The 26,688-nt window shown below is 45.9% G+C and overlaps 2 protein-coding genes across 3 annotated transcripts in view; both read right to left on the reverse strand.

Annotated features, from left to right (window-relative positions):
- The window catches only part of cemip (cell migration inducing hyaluronidase 1), a 257,616-nt gene that overhangs the window by 176,065 nt on the left and 54,863 nt on the right, over positions 1–26,688 (reverse strand). The window lies entirely within an intron of this gene.
- LOC144511312 (cell surface hyaluronidase CEMIP2-like) overlaps positions 1–26,688 on the reverse strand; it is a 165,913-nt gene that overhangs the window by 26,249 nt on the left and 112,976 nt on the right. The window contains exons 20-22 of the mRNA XM_078241555.1: positions 11,743–11,925; positions 8,544–8,766; positions 1,476–1,577 (exon numbers count right to left, since the gene is read on the reverse strand). Of these exons, the coding sequence (XP_078097681.1) occupies positions 1,476–1,577; positions 8,544–8,766; positions 11,743–11,925 (508 nt within the window). The remainder of the gene's footprint in view (positions 1–1,475; positions 1,578–8,543; positions 8,767–11,742; positions 11,926–26,688) is intronic.

Genomic DNA, 26,688 nt, shown 5'->3' on the forward strand with positions numbered 1-26,688 from the left:
AGCAGGAGAATCAGGCCAACTTCAAGTAATCAGGATTTTTAGATGTGTTCAGTTGAAATGATAAAGCACAGTCTCTGGAACACCAGTGTCATACCATGCAATATAGTTGCACTCATATCACACCATCCACACAAAATTAAATCATAGTTCCAATATAGAAATTAATACAATTAGAGAATCCTTACAGTGCAGAAGGAGGCCATTTGGCACATCGAGCCTGCACCGACCACAATCCCACCCAGGCCCTCTCCCCCATTTATTTACCCTACTAATCCCCCTAACACTAAGGGGCAATTTAGAATGGTCAATCAATCTGCACATCTTTGGAGTGTGAGAGGAAACCGGAGCACTCGGAGGAAACCCACGCAGACACGGGGAGAACGTGCAAACTCCACACAGACAGTGACCCGGGGCAGGAATTGAACCCGGGTCCCTGGTGCGGTGAGGCAGCACCGCTAACCACTGTGCCACCGTGCCGTGGATTTACATAGCGCCATACATGACCTCTGGACATCCCAAAGGGCTTTGCAACCATTGACATCCTTTTCAAATGCAACCACTTGTAGAAAAAGGGGTGCATAAATTGCACGCAGCAAGATCCCACAGACACAGATGAAAAATAAATGAGCAGATAGCCCATTTTTAATACACTGGTTGAGGGGTAAGTGTAGGCCGGAGACTGAGGTCCGTCCTGCTCTGCATCAAAATAGGGCGGTGGGACCCATTATACTCGTGTGGTAGAGCAGAGGGGTTTCAGCGGAACATCTCATCCACAAAATGCAAGAGAACAGGATCAATAAATGATTCATCCTCATGTCATTGTCAACTGATTACTTATAAATAAATGTTTGCACCCAAACATCTAGGTTTGTATTTCTGCAGCAGTTCCTAAGCGTTTGTGCAGATGTCTGCAGAGGTTTGAGAGTTCAATGTGTTAGTAGTTTGCACATATGAAAGAGCAGTCATCCCAGCTTTTGCCTTGATTTGTTCCTGAGAGGTGGACATTGGCAGCAAGGTAATATTAATTGTCCATCCCTCATTGCTTTGAGACAATCACACAGAGTCACACGTAAGCTAGTTTGTGTGACAGGTCACCCACCCGCCCTTCAACCAGCTGCTACATTTCTTAACCTCAGCACCCGCAGATGGCCATGATGAGATTCAAACTCAAATTAATCTAGTAGCCTAACCACCAGATAAACGTAGCCTCTCTTTCCTCCCCTTTATCGTCCAATGTAGGCTGTCGTTGAGTCCTAGAACCTGTTGAACATCATTTGGTTATTAACGAGGGCTTTCCATAATATGAATTAGATTTAAGTTAAAAACAGAAAGAGTCCTTTACTCGTATCGATGGGGATAATTCAATATCAAAACGCTTTGACAAAATAAAGGAAATTGAAGACAATAATTATTTTGTCCTTTAAAGTTAATCTGAAGAGAAAGTCCTACTTAACCAATGTTCTGCTGTTCGTTACCTTAATGAAAGAGAATTTGTGTCCATTTTGTATGTCTCCTCTACTCTGTGATTGTATCTGGATTCTGATGTACGTTTTCTGGGGATCACTTGTAATAGCAACCTGCGATATAAAAAGATATTTATTAAATGATATCCAATTCAAAACAAACCTGGAACTACAGAGATCTCAAATATGAATTCTGGCGCATTTCGCAGGCAACATTCTCCAAACTTGAAATACTTACTTTTCTCAGGATGAAGCAGCCCACAACAAGTTAAAGCTTAGGATCTATTATGCAGCGGTTTGGCTTTTGTTCCTGGAATTCAGTGCCCTTCCCCAATGCGGGTTTGGTGCCAGGAGGATTAAACCGGTTGGAGAGATCAAACCCAAGACACACAGATTTTCTTTACCAAGGGAGTTTATTGACTTTGTTCAGGCTCACAGCTCTCCTCCAACACCCAGTGTCCCAGCTGTCCCCTAGTTATACACTTTCTAATTGAAAACAATAAATTAAACAAAAATGAAAGGGGGTGACAGCCCTTGCTGCGTGTTATGACAACCATGAAGCCACAGGAGATCATCAATTGATTTACCCATGGGCTTGGTGGAGTAGGAGCTGCCTTACTGAGCAAGTGGAGACTTGCCCAATGGGAAGCAGCCAGTGGGGTTTTTAAGCCTGTAACTTCATCTGGACCGGTGTAGTCGGTGCTGAGGCGAAGTCTACCTGACAGTTAGCCTTCAAATGGCCTTTTGCTTTGGTTCACAATAAAGGAAATCAGTGGGTGACTGAATTATTGCAGTGGGGCAATGTAACTAAAACAAAACCTCAAAGGAAATGTAACTAAACCAAAATAGAATTCCTGGGGATGATGATACACCCCAGGCCCATGGCGCCCACTGGTCACAGAAGGCCTGGAGCGTGCTTGTGGACACCATGTGCTGGTGGACACCAGGTGTGGGTGGACACCGCGTGCTGGCAGACACCAGGCACTTCCTGTCCAGGACCATCCAGCTGTGAATGTAGCTGCGGTAGAGGGGCAGACTGTTGGTCAGACAATCCCCTTGACTGCCCGCTGCCTCGACCTGTTAATGGGCAACTTGGCCAGGGTCAGAAGCAGCTTTATGATGAGGTTGCTCCCTATTGATATGTGATCCAAGTAATTCATTAAACAATGCCCTTCATCTGTGTATCCCAACAATCTAAACAATATAACTAGCAAAAAAATATATAACTAGCAAACCATTAACAGGGGCAGGGGTGGGGGGGGAGGCATTTAATTGGATAGTAGGCTGGTGGGCGAGGGTCTTGCCATCTCACCCCTGGGGGCAGGAAGGTTTGTGGACCTTCCTGCCGCACTGCCATAAATTTCCAACTTAAGGCATCATCAAGGTAGCTGCAGGGAGTCAGTGACCTTATGGTGAAGATTATTGAAAGCCAATCCCCAATAGATAGGGAAGTTGGGAAAGTGAAGGGAAAAGTTGGAGATGGACCATGTGAGGATGAAGAAAAGTCAATGAAACGTTCCATTTTGGGACAAAAGACATGGATATGGCTGTCAATGTGCTGGAGGAAGAACTGAACGAGAGGATCTGGGCAGAACAGGAATGGCCCATGTACGACAATCTCGTTTATTGAGATCCTACCGAAGACAGTTGCAATATTGTAACGGTGAAACCTATCCTTTACTCAGAGAGTGGTTGGGGTGTGGAATGGACTGCCAGCAGTGATAGTGGAGTCAGACACTTTAGGAACATTTAAGCGGTTATTGGATAGGCACATGGAGCACACCAGGATGATAGGGAGTGGGATAGCTTGATCTTGGTTTCGGACAAAGCTCGGCACAACATCGTGGACCGAAGGGCCTGTTCTGTGCTGTACTGTTCTATGTTCTATCCAAAAAACAGTTTTTGAGAATTTAATTTCCAATTTGTTTCATCGTGTCTTGCAAAACAAAAACAAAGCTCACAAATCCTCACCGAACAAGAGGATAGATTCTTAACAGAGGTCAAGAGGTTACTCAAGCATGCAGAGAAATTGTACAAACTGTACACACTCAGCATGTAAGAGTGTGACTATTGACTCTTTCAGATAGGCCCACCAATGACTCTACTTCCTCAGGAGGCTAAGGAAGCCCAGTCCATCACGCAAACCAGTCTCCCATCCACTGACTCTGTCTACACTTCCCGCTGCCTCAGCAAAGCAGCCAGCATAATTAAGGACCCCACACACCCCGGACATTCTCCCTTCCAGCTTCTTCCATCGGGAAAAGAGACACAAAAGTCTGAAAACGCATACCAACCGTTTCAAGAACCGCTTCTTCCCTGCTGCCATCAGACTTTTGAATGGTCCTATCACACATTAAGTTGATCTTTCTCCTCACTCTATCAGTAACTGTAACACTATATTCTGCACCCTCTCCTTTCCTTCTCACTTGCGTACTCTATGAATGGTCTGTTTTGTCTGTAACTGCTCATTAGGAACAATACTTTTCACGTATCCCAATACACGTGACAATAATAAATCAATTCAATTACTGTTTGAATTGGGGGGGTGGGGTGCTATGGTTCTATGATGGAGATGTTAAGGATGCTTCATTCCATGTCTGAGGACAGCTCCTTGGCTCACTGTCCACTGACGCCTCATCCTGAACTGTTTTCTGTCAGCGGGGGTTTGCATTGCCTTCCGCTCTGAGAGGAGACAGAACTCCGAAGTGTCAGCCGGAATGGGAATTGGACCCACACTGTTGTCATAATTCTGAATAATCTAGCCAGCTGAGTTAACTGCAACCGTCCCCCCACCTCTCCGCCATCTAACCCCCATTGAGGGCAAAGTAAAACACATTAATATTTTACTTTAAAAATTTTTATCTAAACCTTTATTTTGGACAACAGACATTTCAATGGCTGCTGAGAAATCTTCTTTCTCAGAAGACTAAGGAATTTGGCATGTCACCTACGACTCTCACCAACCTTTACAGATGCATCATAGAAAGCATTCTTTCTGGTTGTATCACAGCTTGGTATGGCTCCTGCTCTGCCCAAGACCGCAAGAAATTACAAAGGTTCGTGAATGTAGCCCAATCCATCACTCAAACCAGCCTCCCATCCATTGACTCCGTCTACACTTCCCGCTGCCTCGGCAAAGCAGCCAGCATAATTAAGGACCCCACGCACCCCGGACATTCTCTCTTCCACTTTCTTCCGTCGGGAAAAAGATACAAAAGTCTGAGGTCACGTACCAACCGACTCAAAAACAGCTTCTTCCCTGCTGCCGTGATAATTTTGAATGGACCTACCTTGCATTAAGTTGATCTTTCTCTACACCCTAGCTATGACTGTAATACTACATTCTGTACTCTCTCGTTTCCTTCTCTATGAATGGTATGCTTTGTCTGTATAGCGCTCAAGAAACAATACTTTTCACTGTATGCTAATACATGTGACAATAATAAATCAAAAATGGTTGACAAAATTCCCTTCATAAAGTGTTGAATGATTTGATTGGCTCCTCAACAAAGCCTGATGGCAAAATTTTGACAGAAGTTATTAAATTACAAAATTTTGCGTGACTCAGACATCATGACATCGGATGGAAGTTAAATGTGGACAGGAATATAGATAAGATTTAGGAAATCAAGTTGGCTGAACATAATCAAAGCAATTTGCTCATTTTTTTTTAGATCAGGGCTCTGATCAAATATTTAAAACATGTACAACTGTTGTCACAATGTTTTAGCATCACATTTGTACACAAGAACTGTTCAGACTGACATTTATCAAAAGCTTCGTGATCCAAAGATTGGTCAGCTGAAGCTATTCTCGTCAAGGCAAGCGACATTCACAATGACAGAATGTTATAATTAGTCAAACATGGCTATTAGTGGAAGGTAGAACATAAAGTTTAAACCTTTAGGCTGAGTCTCATAATGAGAGACTCATAAACCACATTCGCAGTCAGGTCATTCATTTCCAGTTATGCTGTATCTGGAATTTCAAAATCACCGTACAAAATGGGCAGCACGGTGGCACAGTGGTTAGCGCTGCTGCCTGACAGCACCAGGGACCCAGGTTCAATTCCCAGCTTGGGCCACTGTCTGTGTGGAGTTTGCACAGTCTCCCCGTGTCTGTGTGGGTTTCCTCCGGATGCTCCAGTTTCCTCCCACAGTCCAAAAGATGTGCTGGTTAGGTGCATTGGCCGTGCTAAATTCTCCCTCAGTGTACCTGAACAGGTGCTGGAGAGTGACGACTCGGAGATTTTCACAGTAACTTCATTGCAGTGTTAATGAAAGAGTACTTGTGACAATAATAAATAAACTTAACTTAATCATCAATGAAACCCATTATACAGATTTCAAATGAACCATGCATCAACAAAAGAAGAGAAATTCATCAAATCTCCTGGGCTCTGAGCAGCCGGGGACAGTGAATCCGGGAATCAGTACTGGAGCCGCGGCCAGGACTTTCCAAACCCGCCGGAAGTCAATAGACTATTGGCTGGCCTGCCACATCCTCCGCAGGGGGTCCCACCACCACAGTGCCAGTAAATTCTCCGGTCTTGTCCGTGGTGGGATCCATTGCGAACGAGAATGGGAAAATTTGGCATTCCAGCCGAAACTCCATTTACTTTCAGCGGCACCGGAGAATCCCAGCCACAAACGAGGATGGAAGATTCGGCCCATTTCCCTAATCTCCTCTCTCCAAGTCAAGGTCGCCACTGGCAGTGAGGGATTGTCAAATTTACACTTAGGTTGCCTCAAATAACTTTAAGTAGTCTCACAACACCAGATTAAAGTCCAACAGGTTTATTTGGTAGCACGAGCTTTCGGAGCGTCAGACATCAAATAATTTTGTGATGTTGTTTTGAACATCCCCATTGTATTCCAATAATCCCCATTAACCTAAAGGCCTTTCGCTTCAATATTCACTGGGCATTGGGTCACTTACTGTTCGTTACTGGGAATGAGAACTAATAAGAACATAAGAACTAGGAGCAGGAGTAGGTCACCTGGCCCCTCGAGCCTGCTCCCCCATTCAATAAGATCATGGCTGAGCTTTACGTGGACTTAGCTCCACTTACCCGCCCGCTCACCATCATCCTTAATTCCTTTACTGTTCAAAAATTTATCTATCCATGCCTTAAAAACAAGGCGTTAATCAAGGCTCTGATCAACTAACAGTGTATACTTTAATATTTAAAAATAGCAATATTTAAAAAAACAAGGTGGTGCATAATCCTTCACAATTCACACAATCCAGAATCTGATCGCAGGCAGGCGGGTCTTCCTGACCCTGTGAGTGAGCACGCTGAATGTGGGGTAACGATGTGGATAGGAGCATAAACCCATTAAACAACCCAGCCCGCTTCCTTTCCATTTAAAATGAATAGGAAGCAGTTTGAGAAGATTACTTCACAACTTTGCATTCTTTCCTGTCCAATTTCCTCATATTTTCAGAAATTCCAAAAAACACAGGAAGGTCATTCAACCCCTTGAGCTTGTTCGATCATCTAATTAAAGTTTTAAGCCTAGTTATTGGTGTCACAAGTAGGCTTACATTAACACTGCAATGAAGTTACTGTGAAAATCCCCTAGTCACCACACTCCAGCACCTGTTCGGGTACACTGAGGGAAAATTTAGTATGATCAATGCACCTAACCAACATGTCTTTCGGACTGTGGGAGGAAACCAAAGCACCCAGAGGAAACCCACACAGACACGGGGAGAATGTGCAGACTCCACACACATAGTGACCCGAGCCGGGAATCGAATCTGGGTCCCTGGTGTTGTGAGGCAGCAGTGCTAACCACTGTGCCGTCCTGGCTGACCTCAACTCCATTTCCCTCCATTTCTCCAGATCACTTGCCTGAAAGGGCAGGCAGTGGCATCGTGATATTACGCTGGACTAATAGAGAGATCCAGGGTAATGCTCTGGGGACCCGGGTTCAAATTCCACCACGGCAGATAGCGAACTTTGAATTCAATAAAAATCTGGAATTAAAAGTCTAATGATGACCATGAAACCATTGTCGATTATTGTAAAAACCCATCCGGTTCACTGATGTCCATTAGGGAAGGAAATCTGCCGTCCTTACCTGGTCTGGCCTACATGTGACTCCAGACCTACAGCAATGTGGTTGGTTCTTTAGACATAAACATAGAATCCTACAGTGCAGAAGGAGGCCATTCAGCCCATCGAGTCTGCACCGACCACAATTCCATCCAGGCCCTATTCCCGTAACCCCATGCATTTACTCTAGCTAGTCCCTTGGACAGTAAAGGCTAATTTAGCATGGCCAATCCAACTAACCCGCACATCTTTGGACTGTGGGAGGAAACTGGAGCACCCGGAGGAAACCCACGCAGACACAGGGAGAAGGTGCAAACTCCACACAGTGACCCAGGCCAGGAATCAAACCCGAGTGCCTGGTGCTGAGAAGCAGTAGTGCTAACCACCGTGCCGACCCCCCATTCTTAAATGCCCTTAGGGACGTGCAATAAATGCTGGTCCAGACAGCGACACTCACATCCCCTGAACGAGTAAAAAACCACTACCGATCTTAGTCTTGATTGCAACAGCTCTCAGCATGTTTTAGAAATCATAGAAATCATAGAAACCCTACAGTGCAGAAGGAGGCCATTCGGCCCATCGAGTCTGCACCGACCACAATCCCACCCAGGCCCTATCCCTGGGAGAGAGGCCCTACCCCTCTCCAGGGGAGAGAACTCCAGATAACATGTAAATTTCACTTCAATAAATTCTGTAAGAATAAGATGCCTCATTTGAAATGCACCCAGCAGAGGGACTCACTTTGATTCAGCAAATCTCTATCACTTTTATTGAGGAATAGATCAACACTAGGAATTCTGAACTCAAGGGAGAATTCTGAACTCAAGGCAAGTTTATGCAACCTATTCTCATAATTTAACCCTTTAAGGCCGCCTATCATTTTACTCAATCTGCACTGTACTCTCCCCAAGGTTAATATTTTCCTCCTGAGATTCGATACCCGAGGGACAGGACCAGGAAACTTGCCATCTCCCCTCAGTGTGATTGATGATAAATGCCACTCAATGTGGACAGCATACCTGTGGGGCACCGCACTGATTGCAGGGAGCAGCCACTCGCCCAGTGAGAGTCTGGAGATGGGACGGTTTGCTCGTGTGCTTTACAGAGTGACCCTTGCCCAAGCAACCGCTGGCTTCCCAGGAGATGACATGTGACAAAATCTTCACCCGTTCACAGCCGTACTTGGAGCAGTAACTGTGACCTTTCCGGACATGTTTTGCTTGAAGGATAAGAAAAAGAATCCTAAGAGGAACCAAGAAGATTGAAGCAAGCAGTGTAGAAAATCATTATTGCCGGATGTTCCGCGCTCAACAAACGAGAGACTGAAACAAAATAAGTGACTGTCAGGGGTGATTAGTAGGCTTCACTGTACATATCTAACACTGATGCAATGAGGCCCAATTTCAGGTACATCCCGTGTCCAATGAACGCCCCAAAGGCACCAGACCCAATATTGGGTTGAGTCAATTTTCAGGTGTCCTTGCTGACTGTCTAAAATAGACATTCCGTCCCATACACGAGGGTTAAAGAGCTTCCCCCGAGGCCTCCAGCCTATTACCCCCACTGCTAGAGGCCCAATTCTTCCACTGGGCTGATTTTGGACTAGGTTTCTGTACCTTGTTGCGGCTTCCTCAATCACTCACCGTGTAATCACCCCCTCTTCCCCACAAATGCTGTCCAATCCATGATTGGCTGCTGCTCTACATAGCTTGTGACCTTTCACTGGTTGTGACTCATCAGCTCAGCCAACTTCCAAGTTGAGTTCTTGTAACTTGTGTTTTCACCCATCCTGACCCTCTCCTCTGACAAGGAACAAGCTCCAAGATCACTGGGTGGGACAAAACAGGGACTTTATGCTGATCCTTTACAAAGCCCTGCTCAGGACAAGTATTGCATCCAGCTCTGGTCACAACACTTTTGGAAGAATTTGAGGGTTCTTGAGAAGGTGCAGGGGAGATTTACCAGAATTGTTCCAGGGATGAAGAACTTTAGCTACAAGGTTAGGTTGGAGAAGCTGGGGTTTTCCTTGGAGCTAATGAGATTGAGGGGAGATTTGACAAGTACAAGATTATGACAGACAGGTCATAGAACCCCTACTGTACAGGAGGAGGCCATTCGGCCCATCGAGTCTGTATCAACCACAATCCCACCCAGGCCCTACTCCCGTAACCCTGCACATTTACCCTGCTAGTCCCCCTGACACTAGGGTCAATTTAGCATGGCCAATCCACCTAACCCGCACATCTTTGCACTGTGGGAGGAAACTGGAGTCAACCCATGCAGACACGGGGAGAAAGTGCAAACTCCACACAGCCAGTAACCTGAGGCTGGAATTGAACCTGGGTCCCTGGCGCGGTGAAGCAGCAGTGCTAACCACTGTGCCACCGTGTATTGTGCACCAAGATGGCATTAATTAATGATCACATAGTGAAGGTTCCCCTAGATAGCAGCGAGCACAATATGATTGACTTTTACATTCGGTTTGAGGCAGAGAGGAGTAGGCCTGAGACTACTTTTTTAAAACTTAAATAAGGACAGGGCATGATGGCTGAGCTGGCTAAAGTGATTTGGCAAATCAGGAGAAGGGATAAATCAACAGTGATGCAGTGGTAAAAATTTAAAAAGAGTTATTTCACAATACACAGAATAGATACATGCCAATGAGTGAGAAAAATTCCAAGGGGTTGACATACAAGGTGTGGTTAACTAGAAAGGTTAAAGATAGTATCGAACTTAGAAAAGAAACATGTAATTGTGCAAAGGTAGATGGAAGGTCAAAAGATTGGACAGAATATAAGAAACAGCAAAAGATGACTAATAATCAAGAAGGGGGAAACATCAGAGTATGAGAATATGCTAGCTAAAAATATAAAAACAGATATTAAGAGTTTCTATCAATATTTTAAAAAAATAAATGAGTGAACATTGGTCGTATAGAAAGTGATTCTGGAGAATTGATAATGGAAAGTAGGGAGATGGCAGATGAACTGAACATTTTACATCAATCTTCACTCGAGAGGATACAAGTAACATCCCAGAAACAGCTACAAATCAGGAAATGGAAGGAAAGAAGGAACTCAGGAAAATGGCAATCACCAGAGAAGTGGCACTGAGTAAACTGTTGGAGCTGCAGGCTGATGGACTTAATCCCAGGCTCTTAAAAGAAGAGTCCAGTGAGAGAGTTGATGCATTGGTTTTAATTTTCCAAAACGTCCGAGATTCAGGGAAGGTTTGATTAGATTGGGAGACAGCAAATGCAACTCCATTATTCAAAAAGGGAGGGAGACAGAAAGCAGGAAAATACAGGCCAGTTGGCTCAACATCTGGGGAAAATATTAGAAGTTATTATTAAAGAAGCTGGGCACTTTGATGAGTTCAAGGTTAATAAGGCAGAGTCAACGTGGTTTTGAGAAAAGAAATTATATTTAACCAATTGATTGGAGGTAATGTGTCCTATGGGTAGAGGAAAATGGGACTAGGTTATAGCAAAAAATAAAAGAACGGGGATAAAATATTGGCATATATCAAAGATTGGCTGGCCAACAGGAAGCAGAGAGTTGGCAGGTGGGAGAGATGTAATGAGTGGTGTGCCACAGGGCTCAGTGTTGGGACCTCAACTGGTTACAAATTATATAAATGACTTGGTTGAAAGGATGGTTGAGATAGTTGTCAAATTTGCTGATGTCACAAAGATAGGTAGGAAAGTAAGTTGTGAAGATAACATAAGGAAGCTAAAAACTGATACAGATAGGTTAAGTGAGTGGACAAAGATGTGGCAAATAGAGTGTAGTATGGGAAAATGTGAAATTGTCCATTTTGGCAGGAAAAATAAGAGAGAAGCTTATTATCTAAATGGTGAGAGATTGCAAAGCTCTGAACTGCAGAGGGATCTGGGTGGCCTAGTAGATGAATCGGAAAAGGCTGATATGCAGGTACAGCGCTACTCGAATGTTATTGTTTACTCTGAGGGAAATTGAAAGCATCTGAGGGAAATAAACCAGCAGGACTATAGAGACAGAGTGGGGGAATGGGGCTGACTGGATTGCTCTTTGCAGAGCTGGCACAGATTTGATGGGCCGAACAGTTTCGTCCTGTGCCATAATGACTGCATAACTCTTCTGGGCCTCTGACTTTCTCTTGCTAGATGCTTCCTTTTGGGCTCCTCAAACCCCTACACATTCGCTACTATCAGCTGTACAAGGGAAGGTGTGGACTTACCCTGCATTGCTGTCAAAGTAATAGAGATTCTTGTCCGGGTTTTTCTGCAGGATATTGAAAGATGCTGCTGCTTTGTATCGTTTCACACTGTGCACTCTTCTACTCGATCGTTGGTTTATGTCAGACATGATTTTAAAAACGGTTTTCTTGGGATAACAGAGACCAATTTGGATCCAGTTCCCTCTGAAATCATATCAGCAACAACCTGTTGTTAGGTCCTTCACATGGCAAAACTGGCATTCCATTTACATTAGAAAACACACTTGAAACAAATTGTATTTTCTGTTAAATAAGTAACTGGAGGCAGAGCACTAACTGCTCTGCTGACATCGCTGGGTAAGTGTGACACAGATGTCCCTCAGTATTTCTGCTAGATGGAAAAAAAGATACCGTGATCCACCCTCCACATTCGTCAGGGGGTAATTCTAATAGAGGGAGCGAGAAAGATTGGGAAATCCCCAATTTGGGAGGGCAGTCTACTCTTAATTCAAATTCCTTGGGCAAAACGATTTCTAAAGATCAGCAGTTGCAGAAGCTTTGACATTTAGAGGATGCCCTGAGCACTAGACTATTTTATTTGGCAAAACATTGGTTCAGATCAAATAAATCCGGAAAGTAATAAGTCAAATAATGTTTGTCATTGCCGGTGATTGATGCAGTGTTTTGCAACTCATGATGCAATTCCAATAATGGGAATAACAGGTCAGTGCACTCACTTCACGGGATTACATTGCAGGAAAAATTCACTGGGAATTGGTTCCTCCTGGGATCACAGGATTGGAGAGAGTATGAGTCACAGAGAGGGCAGCAAAGGCAAGGCATCAGTTTACTAATCCTGGTTCTCTGAGTTTCCAGTGAGTGCGCACACTCTCATTTCAGAGTCCTGGTTTCAAGTTCTTCTCAAGGTTTTGAACACATAATGCAGGTTTAACACTCCAGTGCAGCGCTGAGGGAGTGCTGCACAGTTGACAGTGCTATCTTTCGCATGGTACCATAAACTGAGGCGCCATTTGCACTCACAGGTGGATGGAAAAGATCCCATAGCCCCATTTCAGAGGAGAACTGGAGCGTTCTCCTTGGTATATGGACCAATTATTTATCCCTCAACCAACATCAAACAACAGGTTATCTGGTTATTTTCTTATTGCTGTTATGGGATCTTGCTGTGCATACATTGCTTGCAGTGTTTCCTACATCACAACAGTGACAACACTTTGAAAATACTTCACTGACTGTCAAGTAATTTGGGATGTCTTGAAATCATGCACACGGTACATGTTCACCTGAAGGACAGGAATTGCACATCACAACATGTCCCTCTCTCTAGGTACCATGCCCTGAAAGAATGGACATTTTTTTTTGGTGGCTTGGAAAGATACAGCAATGGCTTGCCGTACTCTTACCCCTGCCATAGACATAGCTGATAATTAGCCTGCTGTCCACATTCAGAATGTACCTTTTTTTTAAAGTTTATTTATTAGTCACAAGTAAGGCTTACATTAACACTGCAATGAAGTCACTGTGAAATTCCTCTAGTCACCGCACTCTCGCGCCTGTTCGGGTCAATGCACCTAACCAGCACGTCTTTCAGACTGTGGGAGGAAACCGGAGCACCCGGAGGAAACCCACGCAGACACAGAGAATGTGCAAACTCCACACAGACAGTGACCCAAGCCGGGAATCGAACCTGTGTCCCTAGCTCTGTGAGGCAGCAGTGCTAACCATTGGGCCACCATGCCGCCCATCTTCTTTGGCCATCAACTCCTGAGGTGGGATTCAAATCCAGAGTTCCTGGCTCAGAGGCAGGGGCGCTGCCCACTGTGCCACAAGAACTCCTCAGCGATGCCTACTCCAATAATTTACATGCATTGAGCAGAGGAACTGAGTGATACAATATAGCGCAGATCTCACAGGTCCCCAAACTGGTTCTGGTAACCAATTGTCCCTTTCAATCATCAAACAGAAATGTTGATTTTCACAGAGCAGGGGTGGCAGAGGGGGACCATTGCGGCTGCTCCACTGTGAATCATTTCCTCTCATTGTCTTAGATCGTGGCCAGGATGTCATTGTTGCTCATAAAGAAGTCACTGGGAAGTCAGAGAGGGAAGGAGATCATACTGATCCAGGCAACATGTCAACACACTCACGTCAAGTATGAAAGCTGTTGTTCCATTCACCTGTGCACTCCGAGTGAGGTGCATTTATCAAGGTATTCATTCTCGGTATACTGGTGCACAATGGGCATTTTGTTCTGCTACACACAGTGAGAGCCTAGTCTACACTGCATCACATCAGACACACCTGTCTGAACAATGGCACCCAGTATCGGAGGGAATCTGAATTCAGATGCAGCAAGACCCTGAGTGTGCACACATTCAAATTCTTTACTCTGGATGTACGACTTTGCCAGCAGTGAGTCTAGATTTGGGGGAGATGAACCTGAGATGACAGCTTTACCCCTGTTGTCAACTGGGGTCCACAATCAACCATTTAAAAATGATGCCTTCTACATTTCAGTCCAAGTCTACCTAAGCCTCAGAAGCATGATGTATGGCTATTGTATGTGTCAGGGCCTATGGATTCTGAGCACAATCCAGGTATTAGAGTAGTTAACTGGGCAACAGTAGCAAGTGTAGGACAAACCACATGATGACAACAAGAATTGCATGGGGTTGGTGTTAGGAAATTTGGTTCAGAGGGTTTGAAAGAACTTGCAGCCGAACCTGGAACTCACTATAAACTACTGCAATTAATAACAGTTTTTCCAACCTAACAAGTACTGTATTGCTGAAAAAAAGAGACATGCTGTCGAAGCTTTTTGTCTTGCACTCATCAGGACAGATAGCAAGAATACCAATGGTAAAGGGAACAACAATTTAAATTGAATGAGAAGAGAATGTTGCTTGGTTGGCAAGTGAACTCTGACTGGTAGAGACATTGCTATGGAGAATGCAGCAGGGAACAGTTAACTGCCAAGCTTTGGTTCAAATTCAAACCAGGCAGATTTACTCTGATTGGTCAAGGCATTGCAAGGGGAATGAACCAATGGTGTCCTTCAGTGCTATATTGGACTGATTTCAGTCAGTAAGGATATGGGTTTCAAGATCTATAGCATGGGTCATTAACCCAAAGACTATAGGAGATTGTGATGCGACTGAGGGAGATAACTGGCTAAGCACCATCTGTACTTGGACATGTACAAATTGTGAATATGATTGGTGAGTTGGGCTGAGCCTGGGAGGAATTTGGGGATTACAGCAGGGGCCTTGGAGCCAATCTTAGTGTGAGCAAGTTTAGCAGCAAGCACCTTGAGGGTAAAGGGACACAAACCGTCACGGCAATGTGGCATGGAGTTACAACTTCTGCCCGAGGAACACTGCAACAGGATGCTGAACTGTACATTCCAAACTGCTGCTGAAATATTGGGATGTATTCAGCCTCATTTCCATCAAATAAAAGCCATTTCTGTCACCAATACAGTGGGAGCTGCAGATGACTGTAAGGAGCCCGGACTGGTGATTAGAGGCCTACATTGTCCAGCATTGTGGCAAATAAACACAACAGAAAGAAGAATTACATGAGGTAGAATGTTACCAGAATTTATCAGAGTCTCAGCTTTAGACTGAAGGCCGGTGTGTATCTCTCCAGGTGTTGAGTTTTCAGTCCTGGTTTTCTGGTACTCTGAATATGGGAGTGCGGTTTTGCGCCATCACTCTGGCAGGGCAGGGCTGACAAGGTTGGTTCCCCAGAGACTATATTTTTAAAGGGCGCCACGATCGGTACTGGAATTAAACTCCCCCCTCCCCTCCAGCATGGACATGGAGAACCCCTCCACAAGCACCAGAGCAACATCCCTCCCACCCGGAGGAATCAGGGGCTCTCTTCCCCCACACATCCCCTCCAGCAACCACATAAGTATCGCGGGAGTGGGGCACTCTCCCGCCTCTCCCCCAGCCCACAACACTGCAGCAGTGAAACAGGCACCTCACTGCCATCTCCACTCCCACTTCGCAGCCATCACCACCCACCCCTCCCCTTCACAGGTACTGGCTTTCCCCCACCCCCATGGGGTGCCCCACAGAGCCCACCCCTGGCACATGATGAAACTTGAACTTGTAGGATTTTCCACCCTTCCCCACCATGGTGTGTTATGTGGCATTGGAGGCGGCTCACCATTGGCTGGCGGTGGTGGGGGGGGGGGGCGGGGGGGGGCTGTGGCAGGGGTCCATCATTGGCGCGACTGAAGATCTCACCAGTGGGAACGGCCACAAGATGCAAGCCATGGTTTTTGGATTTTAAGTCATGGGGGCGGGGCGGGGGGGGGGGGGGGGGCGGCCTTCCCATCCGGCTCGCCACCGGAATTATAGTGGGGGGGATAGGCAGCGTGGACCATGCAAAGATTTTCTTGTTATGGGGCGAGCGTGGTTGGAAAATCCAATCCGCAGCCTCCGGTCACTTGTCCAGCAACATAATCAAAACCCCCCACCCACTTCACCCAAAGATAATGTGGCTTCAGATTTGTTTAAGGTTCTGAATGTCTCTGGTCAGTTTTTTTTGTTTGCTGTTTCAGGTTGAAATTTTGTGGCACTATTTTGGCAGAGGCAACGACCATTTTACTGAGGCTTCGTCTACATTTCTTTCTTGCTTGGTCATCGGAACTGAGTCAAGTGGTGACTGAATAACTACCGCACTACCTGGAAATTAACAAAGCCAACCCAACACCCCCACCCCCGCATCCCCCCCCCCCCCCTGCCATTTAGGGATGAGGAAACCTGCATGTGCTTTCCTAACTGAAATAAGGTCAGTTCGCTGATTCTGCTTTCTGGTCTTTTCTAAATATACAACATTACACTTTAAATGCTTTGGAGCTTTAGCAACCAGACAGATGCTTAAAGCAAGCTGTCAGTGACAGGTTGATGTTCAAATACTTCAATGTTTCTGCGGATAGTGTTGAGAGTTGCAGTGGAAACATTTAGTCCCGGTACAAAAACCACAGAATATTTGGATGGACAAATGTTTTTACTTCTACTGGAAATGCTTTCCAGCAGCGTTAGTCCTGCTTTGCAGACAGTGACATATTGGTAGAGGAAAGCTCTCGGCATTGTTGAGGTATTTAGTCTTTAGGGGCTTCAAGCAGACCGGTAATTTGGGAGGGGGAGGAGGGAGACCAGTGACTAATGGCACTGGAACAGAATTCAGCAGCGGAAGGGTTTTTGGTTCTCTGTCATTTTTAATGAGATAATGTGGGTTGCAGTGATGTGCATGACGCAAGACCGAGCTAACTTTATTTCCTTTGTGCCGTGTTCAGTAGCCGTCAACAAAAAAGATACGAGAGTCCTCAAAAAAAAAAGACGCAGGGCTGGATTCTCCACCCTGAAACCAGGAAATCCCACCCAAGGTCAATGGACCTTTCTATGGTCCGCCCCTCGCCCGCTCTGATTCCCGTGGAGAATTCGCCCCCGCAATGTTGATTAATGAGGAAGGTGCCTGATAGTAGGGGGGGGTGGGGCAGGGGATTTTCCAGCTCGACTCACCAGCAGGATTTTCCGGACCCGCCAAAGGCAACCCATAGTGAGTTTCGCAACAGTAGGACAGGTGAGCCACACAAAATGCCATAAACGTCAGCGGGACTGGAAAATCCTGCTGGTAACTAAGCGGGACCACCTCCTTCGTTAAAAAACACACCATCAGAGGCAGGGTGGGGGAGAAAATCCCACCAGAAAGATGGACTCACTGAAATGGAGACAGATAAGCAGATTCATTCACAGTTTGCCAAATAGAAATGGGTTTTGCTTCGGCAAAAACAGCAAAACATTATTTCCACTGACCAGGGGAGTAATGGGCAAAAATTTAGAATATTAAAGGTCAAAGGTTGCAGGAACATCTGGACAGAAGAAAGTGATTAGAAAATGGAATAAAAAAACCACAATCAGCACTCGAGATGGAGTCAGTGAAATATGCTGCGGGAATTGGATAAATACATGAAAAAAATTACTTTTACGGAATGTAGGCATTGCTGGCAAGGTGAGCAACATCGCCTCACCCTAACTGCCCTCGAGGAGGTGATGATGAGCCACCTTGAACCACAGCAGTCCATGTGGTGTAGGTACACCCACAGTGCTGTTAGGGAGGGAGCTCCAGGATTTTGACCCAGTGACAGTGAAGAAACAGCGATACATTTCCAAGTCAGGATGGTGAGTGGCTTGGAGGGGAACCTCCAGGTGGTGGTGTTCCCATGTATCTGCTGCCCTTGTCCTTTTAGGTGGTAAAGGTCACAGGGTTTGGAAGATGCTGCTGAAGGACCCCTATCGATTCGCTGAGTGCATCATACAGGAGAAGATGTGTAAGTTGGTGGGTGGGGTTCTGATTAATCGGGCTGCTCTCTCCTGGTTTGTGTTCAGCTTCTGGAGTGTTGTTAGAGCAGTCCTCATCTAGACAAGTGGGGAGTATTCCATCACACTCCTGAGTTGTGCCTTGTAGACGGTGGACATGCTTTGGGGAGTCAGGAGGTGGGTTACTCCCTGCCTCTGACCTGCTCTCATAGCCACAGTATTGATAGGCTGGTCCGGTTCATTTGCTGACAAATGGTGAACCCAGGATGTTGAGGGAGGGAAGGGGATGGGAGGTATTCAACCTTGGCAATGGCATTGAATGCCAAGGAGAGATAGTTAGACTTGTTCTTGTTGAAGATGGTCATTGCCGGGCATTTGTATGGTGTTGTGAAGTTAGTGTTTATAACATTATAAAACAATTGTATTCAAAATCACGAGAAGTCTGGAGAGACTGGATAGTGAGAAACTGTTGCCATTGCTGGAAGGGTGGAGGACCAGAGGACAGCAATACAGGGTGAGTGCCGAAAGAGGCAGAGGGACATGAGGAAAAACATGTTTAAGCAGCAAGTGGTTAGGATCTGGACTGCGCTGCCTGACAGTGTTCTGGCTACACCCTCAATCATGGCTTTAAAAAAAGAATTGGATAAGCAGTCGAAGAGAAAAACATTGCAGAGATATGTTTTGAAGGCTGAGAAGGAGCTGTGCTGATTCGCCCCTGCATGATGGGCCAGGTGATCTTTCTTTACAATAACCATTCTATGAAGCTAATCCAGAGTAGCCAAGTTTTGGGAATTTTACTGAACTCTAGACAGATGAAATGGAGGCATTTTCTGCACAACATTTCAACTTGGAACTATTTAAATATATTCCAAGAAACATTCACATTCATTTTGTTGAAATGCTGTCATTCATTTCAGCCCAGTAGGAGGGAGCTACCTGTGAGCTTTCACTTAAGATGGTAGCTGCTTTGATTGGCAGCTCAAATAGTTAACCCCCAGACGTGGCGAGCTGGGTGAAGGCCAGAGGTCAAGCTGTTGGCTTTCTGTTCAGTGAAGAGATACAGGAAAACCCAAGGTTGGAGGTGGCTTCGTTTGTACTGGCAGTGAAGACAGCTCTACAAAATGAGAATAACAGAAATCTTCCAGTCTTCTGCTTGTGTGAAAGATGGATGATTATAAGTCTCAGGTCTGTACCAGACATTCAGCAGTGGAAAATTGGTCAGAATTCTGAAGCGCACAAAAGTAACGCAGGAAACCACTGGGCGGCACAGTGGTTAGCACTGCTGCCTCACGGCGCAGAGACCCGGGGTGGCACGCTGGCACAGTGGTTAGCACTGCTGCCTCACAGCGCAGAGGCCCGGGGTGGCACGCTGGCACAGTGGTTAGCACTGCTGCCTCACGGCGCAGAGACCCGGGGTGGCACGCTGGCACAGTGGTTAGCACTGCTGCCTCACGGCGCAGAGACCCGGGGTGGCACGCTGGCACAGTGGTTAGCACTGCTGCCTCACAGCGCCAGGGACCTGGGTTCAATTCTGGCCTCAGGTCACTGTCTGTGTGGAGTCTGCACATTCTCTCCGTGTCATAGAATCATAGAATCATAGAACCCTACAGTGCAGAAAGAGGCCTTTCGGCCCATCGAGTCTGCACCGACCACAATCCCACCCAGGCCCTACCCCCATATCCCTACATATTTTATCCACTAATCCCTCTAACCTACGCATCCCAGGACACTAAGGGGCAATTTTATCATGGCCAATCAACCTAACCCGCACATCTTTGGACTGTGGGAGGAAACCGGAGCACCCGGAGGAAACCCACGCAGACACGAGGAAAATGTGCAAACTCCGCACAGACAGTGACCCGAGCCAGGAATTGAACCCTGGAGCGGTGAAGCAGCAGTGCTAACCACTGTGCTACCGTGCCGCCCCTGCGTGGGTTTCTTCCGGGTGTTCTAGATTCCTCCCACAGTCCAAAGGTGAGCACGTTAGGTTGATTGGCCATGCTAAATTGCCCCTTAGTGTTAGGGGGACTAGCAGTGTAAATAGATTGGGGTAAGGGGATAGAGCCTGGGTGGGATTATGGTTAGTGCAGACTTGATGGGCCAAATGGCCTCCTTCTGCACTATAAAAGTAAAAAGTAAAGTGTATTTATTAGTCACAAGTAAGGCTTACATTAACACTGCAATGAAGTTACTGTGAAATTCCCCTAGTTGCCACACTCCGACGCCTGTTCGGGTAGACGGAGGGAGAATTTAGCATGGACAGTGCACCGAACCAGTAAGTCTTTCAGACTGTGGGAGGAAACCAGAGCACTTTTTGCAGAAGAACCAGGAGGAAACCCACGCAGACACGGGGAGAATATGCAAGCTCCACACAGACAGTAACTCAAGCCGGGTATTGAACCTGGGTCCCTGGCGCTGTGAGGCAGCAGTGCTAACCCACTGTGCCGCCGTGCCGCCTCTATTTCTAAAGCCCAGGAATCTGCGTGCCTTTTAAACCACTTTCTGAACCCACCCTGTCACCTTCAACAATTTGTGCACTTACAACCTTCATGTTGATCTTACACTTAACGTTAGAATTATATCCTTTTACATTGCCTCCCCTTCATCTTGCTGCCAAAATATTTCATTTCACACTTCCCAGTATTAAATTTCAGCTGCCCCGGGTCTGCCCATTCTGCCAACCTGTCTATGTCCTCTCTGGTTCTTCTGCAAAAAGCGCCAAAGAAACTTATCCATTCCATCTGAGACAGAAGGACATCTCATCCAAAAGTGGGCTCCTCTGACAATGCAGCAATCTCCCGGCACTGCAACATGACCTCTAGATGCTGACGTCACTGGAATGAGACAAGCTATAACCTCAGGTGTGGGAGTGCTACCAGCGAGCATCATCTGACAACCACCTACAGGGATTATTTTACTTTTATCTGAATGAGGCTTTTTAAACCCTTCCACTATTATTTCTAATTAGAATGAAGTGTATTTCTTTTCTTTTTGCTTTCATGGGATGTGGGCATTGCTGGCAAGCCCAGCATTCGTTACCCATCCCTTGAACCAAGTGGCTTGCTTGGCCATTTCAGGGGGCAGTTAAGAGTCAACCACATTGCTGTGGGTCTGGAATCCCATGTAGGTCAGACCAGGTAAGGACAGCAGATTCCTCAGTGAACCAGATAGGGTTTTTACGACAATCAACAATCATTTCATGAGACTTGTAAGTGCAATCTTTTTTATTGAATTAAAATTGCACCATCTGCCAAAGTGGGGTTCAAACCCGGGTCCCCACAGCATTACCCTGAGTCTCAGGATTACTAGTCCAGTGACATTAGCTCTACACCACCGCCTTCCCCAAGCACATCGCCAGATTCCTGCTTGGTTGATATAAATTACATGGATTCTGTGAGAACATGTCATGATAATGAGGCTAAGATTGCAGTTTGTAATTAGCGATAAAAATATTTGGTGGTTTCAAATATAATTTAAAAATGAAGCAGTTGGAAATTTGCATGCACAACTCGTACATCGGTTATCGCTCATAACCTCCGAAGTATATCACAATAATCTCAGCTCGGATGGAGTACAAGAGGGGAAAGCTTTGCCACTTCTTTTATCTGTCAGCAGTACCTGGATTCCATAAAGGGAAGAAGGTACATTCCAAAGTGTGGTTATAAATGACAGGGATGATTTGTGACTGCCCATGCTTCATTCTGTGAGAGACAGATAAAAGACGGCAGCTGTATAATACCTCTGGCACATCTTGTACATAAGTAATAGTCCTCGCTGCCTCTAACAGAATCATGTTTTTAAGAAATCAGCCTGCTTTCCGAAGCATCCTCTTTGTCAGTTTATTGAAGTGCCCCTAACATCAAGTACAGGAGTAATTATGACAAGTATGATAATGCAATTAGCAGCACAAAACAAAACGCAGGCCACTCCAATCTATATAAAGACCAGCTGCTGCACAGCACAGAGACCAAACCAAACCAGACCAAAATATTTCCCCTCCCGCATCCTTCAATTTTCCCTGCTGACTGCTGGCTTGCTGCCATTGGTTGCTGCATCCCTCTGGGTGACAACTCATGCCCCAACAAGTACTGTACGGGCTTCGGGATCACGGGGTGTGTGTGTGTGTGTGTGTGTGTGTGTGTGTGTGTGTGTGTGTGTGTGTGTGTGCTCGCTGTACCGCTGGCTACATGAAAACAGCTGAGATCTAAAAATTAAATCACAGTAAATGCTGTGAAATAGTTACTGGAGGTCAGACATCTGCCCACTGAATGAATAGTTATCATTTCACACAACTTCCAGGCCTGTATCCTGTCACTGCCTATTGAATGGCCATTTGACTTCCCTCCTGAATCTTAATCTTATTTGCGAGATAACAGTAAAAAGGAGATTTAGCGAGGTAATGAATTTGAATTGTCTGGTTACCTCTGGGATTTGTTTGCCAATCGGCTGGAAGCTGTCAGGATGGCATAAGGCACTAATCAAAATGTGTTTATTCTGTTTCAGTGCAGCTCCTCGAGGCTATAACGATTGCAGAGTGCCAAACTGCCTATAATTCAACAATAACGGGGACTGAATTAGCAGCCTTATTCGCAACAGCCACAAGGATGGCTGCTGTGGGAAATGGGAATGTTACAAGTGGCGGGAGAGAAGTGCACTTGAGGTTACTGTGAAGGCACATTGTTAACTCAGTATAAACACACTTCACCCTGGAGCTAAACTGAGCAGCGTCAGAACTGGGAGTGCTGTGTGTTGATCGAGCTGCCAGAGAGGAAAATAAAACCATTGAATCACAGAACGTTAGAGCACTGAATCCTGCCACTTGGCCCACCATGTGTTTTTCTCCACATAAAGTCACCTCATCTATTCCCATTCTCCTGCTCGCTCTCCGGACCGTTTAACATCAGTTAATTTCAGACACATTCCCTTTCCTGCAAGGGTTGAGAAAATATTTTGCACTCCCAGAATGCTTCGTACCCAGCCCAGCCCAAATGCATTGTTTTCTTTAGAATCTTATAGAGATCTATAAAATAATGAGGGGCATAGACAAGGTAGATAGTCAGTATCTTTTCCCAAAGGTAGGGGAGTCTAAAACTAGAGGGCATAGGTTTAAGGTGAGAGGGGAGAGATACAAAAGTGTCCAGAAGGGCAATTTTTTCACACAGAGGGTGGTGAGTGTCTGGAACAAGCTGCCAGAGGTAGTAGTAGAGGCGGGTACAATTTTATCTTTTAAAAAGCATTTAGAGAGTTACATGGGGACGATGGGTATAGAGGGATATGGGCCAAATGCGGGCAATTGGGATTAGTTTAGGGATTTTTTTTAAAAAGGGCGGCATGGACAAGTTGGGCCGAAGGGCCTGTTTCCATGCTGTAAACCTCTATGACTCTAATCGTTCTAGGACCACAGCACAAACGGCCTGCTCTCCTTTTTTAGTTGACTTCTGTTAATCATTACCTTAAAATAAGATGAAATGTGTTTAACAATTTGTTAACTTAAAATCCATAGAATCCCTACAGTGCAGAAGGAAGCCATTCGGACCATCAAATCTGCACTGATTCTCCCAAAGAGCATCTTACCCCCCCGCCCTGTAACCCCGTGCATTTGCCATGGCCAATCCACCTAACCCGCACATCTTACAGACTGTGGGAGGAAACCGGAGCACCCGGAGGAAACCCACGCAGACACGGGGAGAACGTGCAAACTCCGCACAGACAGTCACCCCACGCCAGAATCAAACCTGGGCCCCTGGCGCTGGGAGGCAGCAGTGCTAACCACTCTGCTACCCTGCTGCCATTTAAATACTTCCAATCCTTGACATTTACTATTGTGAGGCAAAAATTCAAAATTTGCAAAACTGCAAAAGAAGCTTGTTTGGTATTAAGTGTGAAGATGTCCAAGCTGCTTTACCCAAGTATTAAATAGTGGTTTCATTGTTATTATCGTGTAACTGACTTCAGATCCGGGGCCCAGAATGGAATATCAAGTCTCACTCAACCTCCCTTCAGTCAGTTTGTTCTGAACTCAGTTGTGGCTCAGCGATAGGGCTCTCGCTTCGGGTTAAGGGTTGAAGAAGCACTCGAGGAGGCTGGCACTCGAGTGCAGTACTAAATGAGCACTGCACTATGGATGACACATTCAAACCGAGACCACAAACACACATTCACCTGAACAGAAAAAATCCCATGGCATGGCTTCCTATAGCCGGGAAGTTCCAATATTCCCCCCTCGATCAGCGTTACTTTGGCAGATTGTCTGGCCATTTACCTCATTGGGACCTCGCTGCACACTGATTGGTTTCCTCACTTGCTACATTCCAACAGCAAATTAACTCCAGAGGAATTTACGAGACTGCAAAGGGCCTTGGGATGTCCTGAGATCGTGCAAATTACATAGAAATACAAGCTTGTTTTTTCATTCCTTCAAGCTGTGCCCCGGTTTAGAGCCTAAATTATTTAACTCCAGCATTAAGTGGAAAGTGAGCACACCATTAATGGGAACTGGGAGGGGAGAGGGCAGAACTTTCAGACAAAATAGTATCCAAAACTCAGAAACTATTTCCTCAACAGGTTTCTAAATGAAAACTGAAGGCTTTATTTCTGTATTACACCAAATTCCCTCCACAACGTTTTCTTCAATTTGTTTGCTCAGCAGTGACTCAGGATTTGAGTCGTAACAAATGCTCTTGCCAGTCCGTGACTCACTTTTCAACTTGTCCCAGCCTGTATCAGATCTTGGGCTAGATTTAGCTGTGACATTCCTAAGTATACAAGCCTCAATGCACAACCCCTTTTAACCCATTCAACTTGGACTGATTTTCGGATCACTGCTGTAATCCTGGCTGGAGTGAATTGTATGTCAGGTACACAGTCTTCCGCAGCATAAGCAGCCTGCTTGATTGGCACTCCATCTATCACCTTCAACATTCACTCCCTTCTGGATTGACACACAGCGACAGCAGTGTGTGCTACATTCAAGATGCACTGGAACCACTCAAAGTGCTTTCGACAGCAACTTCCAAACCAGCCACGGCAACCATCTAGAAGCACAAGGGCAACAGATGCTTAGGATCACCACAAGCTCCCTTCCAAGCCATACACCATCCTGACTTGGAACCACATCGCCGCTCCTTCCCTGAGGCTGGGCCAAAATGCTGGAACTCCCCCCCCCTAACAGCACGGTGTGTGTACCTACACCTCATGGACTGCAGCGGCTCAAGAAGGCAGCTCACCACCACCTTTGCAAGGGAACTTAGGGATGGGCAATAAATCTTGGCCCAGCCAGCGACGCCCACACCCGGTAAAAAAAATAGAAAACAAACAAACAATCTGAACGGCAGCAAAGAGACCAACCAGAGGGAATGGGGAAGTCACTCACACTGACCCTAACAATGTTAAGCTGGAGACAAAAAAAGCAGTAGACAGTGATCTCTGCATGGCTGGTGCCCATAGTCCCATCACAGGGCTGCAGGAGGAAGGGAGGGAATCGGAAGAATGGCCAGAACATCTGGAGTTCCCATTCTGACATGAACAGTCCTTTGTACATCAAGCAAATCAATTGTGTAGCCAGTAAGTTAGAAAGTGGCCAGTGAGCACAGAGCTTTCCAGCAATTTGAGCCTATGCGTTTCCTTTTCCAATATTTACTCAATTCCCTTTTAAAAATTACGACTGAGTTTCCTTCTGAAGCTCTTTCAAGCAATATGTTCTAGAGACGTCCAGTGTAAATAGAACTGTTCTCATCTTCTCTGCCAATAGATCCGTGTCCTCTGATTCCTGAACTTCCTGCCAGTGGGAAGGGTGTCTCCTTATTTACTGTATCAAACCCTTCCTAACTGAGATTAAATCTCCTATGAACCTTCTCTGCTCCGAGGTGAATATCAGCCCCAGTCTCTCCACAAAACCAAAGTCCCTTATGACACGTATGAAACGAAGCAGTGGTTAAATTTTACACGTATGTTCTAAAGAAACTAAAACTCTCCGTGGGGTTGACATGTTCAGCCTCAGTGGAAACCATGCTGACAATGGGCTTGGAGGGGCCTAGCTGGACGTCAACCGCCTTCCCAAACCTACTGGGACTGCCACCTCCCATTATCCTGATCCCAGAATCATTATGTATTCGAGGTGGGATCATTGAAGGACACCAAGCTCACACACAGTGGCCACTTAAAGGGGCAGGCTCCAATTGTTCTAGTAGCTGAATCTGGGGAAGGAGTCTCCCTTGTGGAAGCCTACAGTGCAGAAGGAAGCCATTCGGCGCATCGAGTCTGCACCGACAACAATCCCAACCCAGACCCTATCCCCACAGCACCACGCATTTAACCCACCAACCCCCCCTAACCTACACATCCCAAGACACTAAGGGGTAATTTAGCAAGGCCAATCAACCTAATCAGCACGTCTTTCGGACTGTGGGGTGTGGAATGGACTGCCTGCAGTGATAGTGGAGTCAGACACTTTAGGAACATTTAAGCGGTTATTGGATAGAAACATGGAGCACACCAGGATGATAGGGAGTGGGAAAGCTTGATCTTGGTTTCAGATAAAGCTTGGCACAACATCGTGGGCCGAAGGGCCTGTTCTGTGCTGTACTGTTCTATGTTCTATGTTCTAAACCAGGGC

Source organism: Mustelus asterias, chromosome 24, assembly GCF_964213995.1.
Source record: "Mustelus asterias chromosome 24, sMusAst1.hap1.1, whole genome shotgun sequence".
Taxonomy (NCBI): Eukaryota; Metazoa; Chordata; class Chondrichthyes; order Carcharhiniformes; family Triakidae; genus Mustelus; species Mustelus asterias.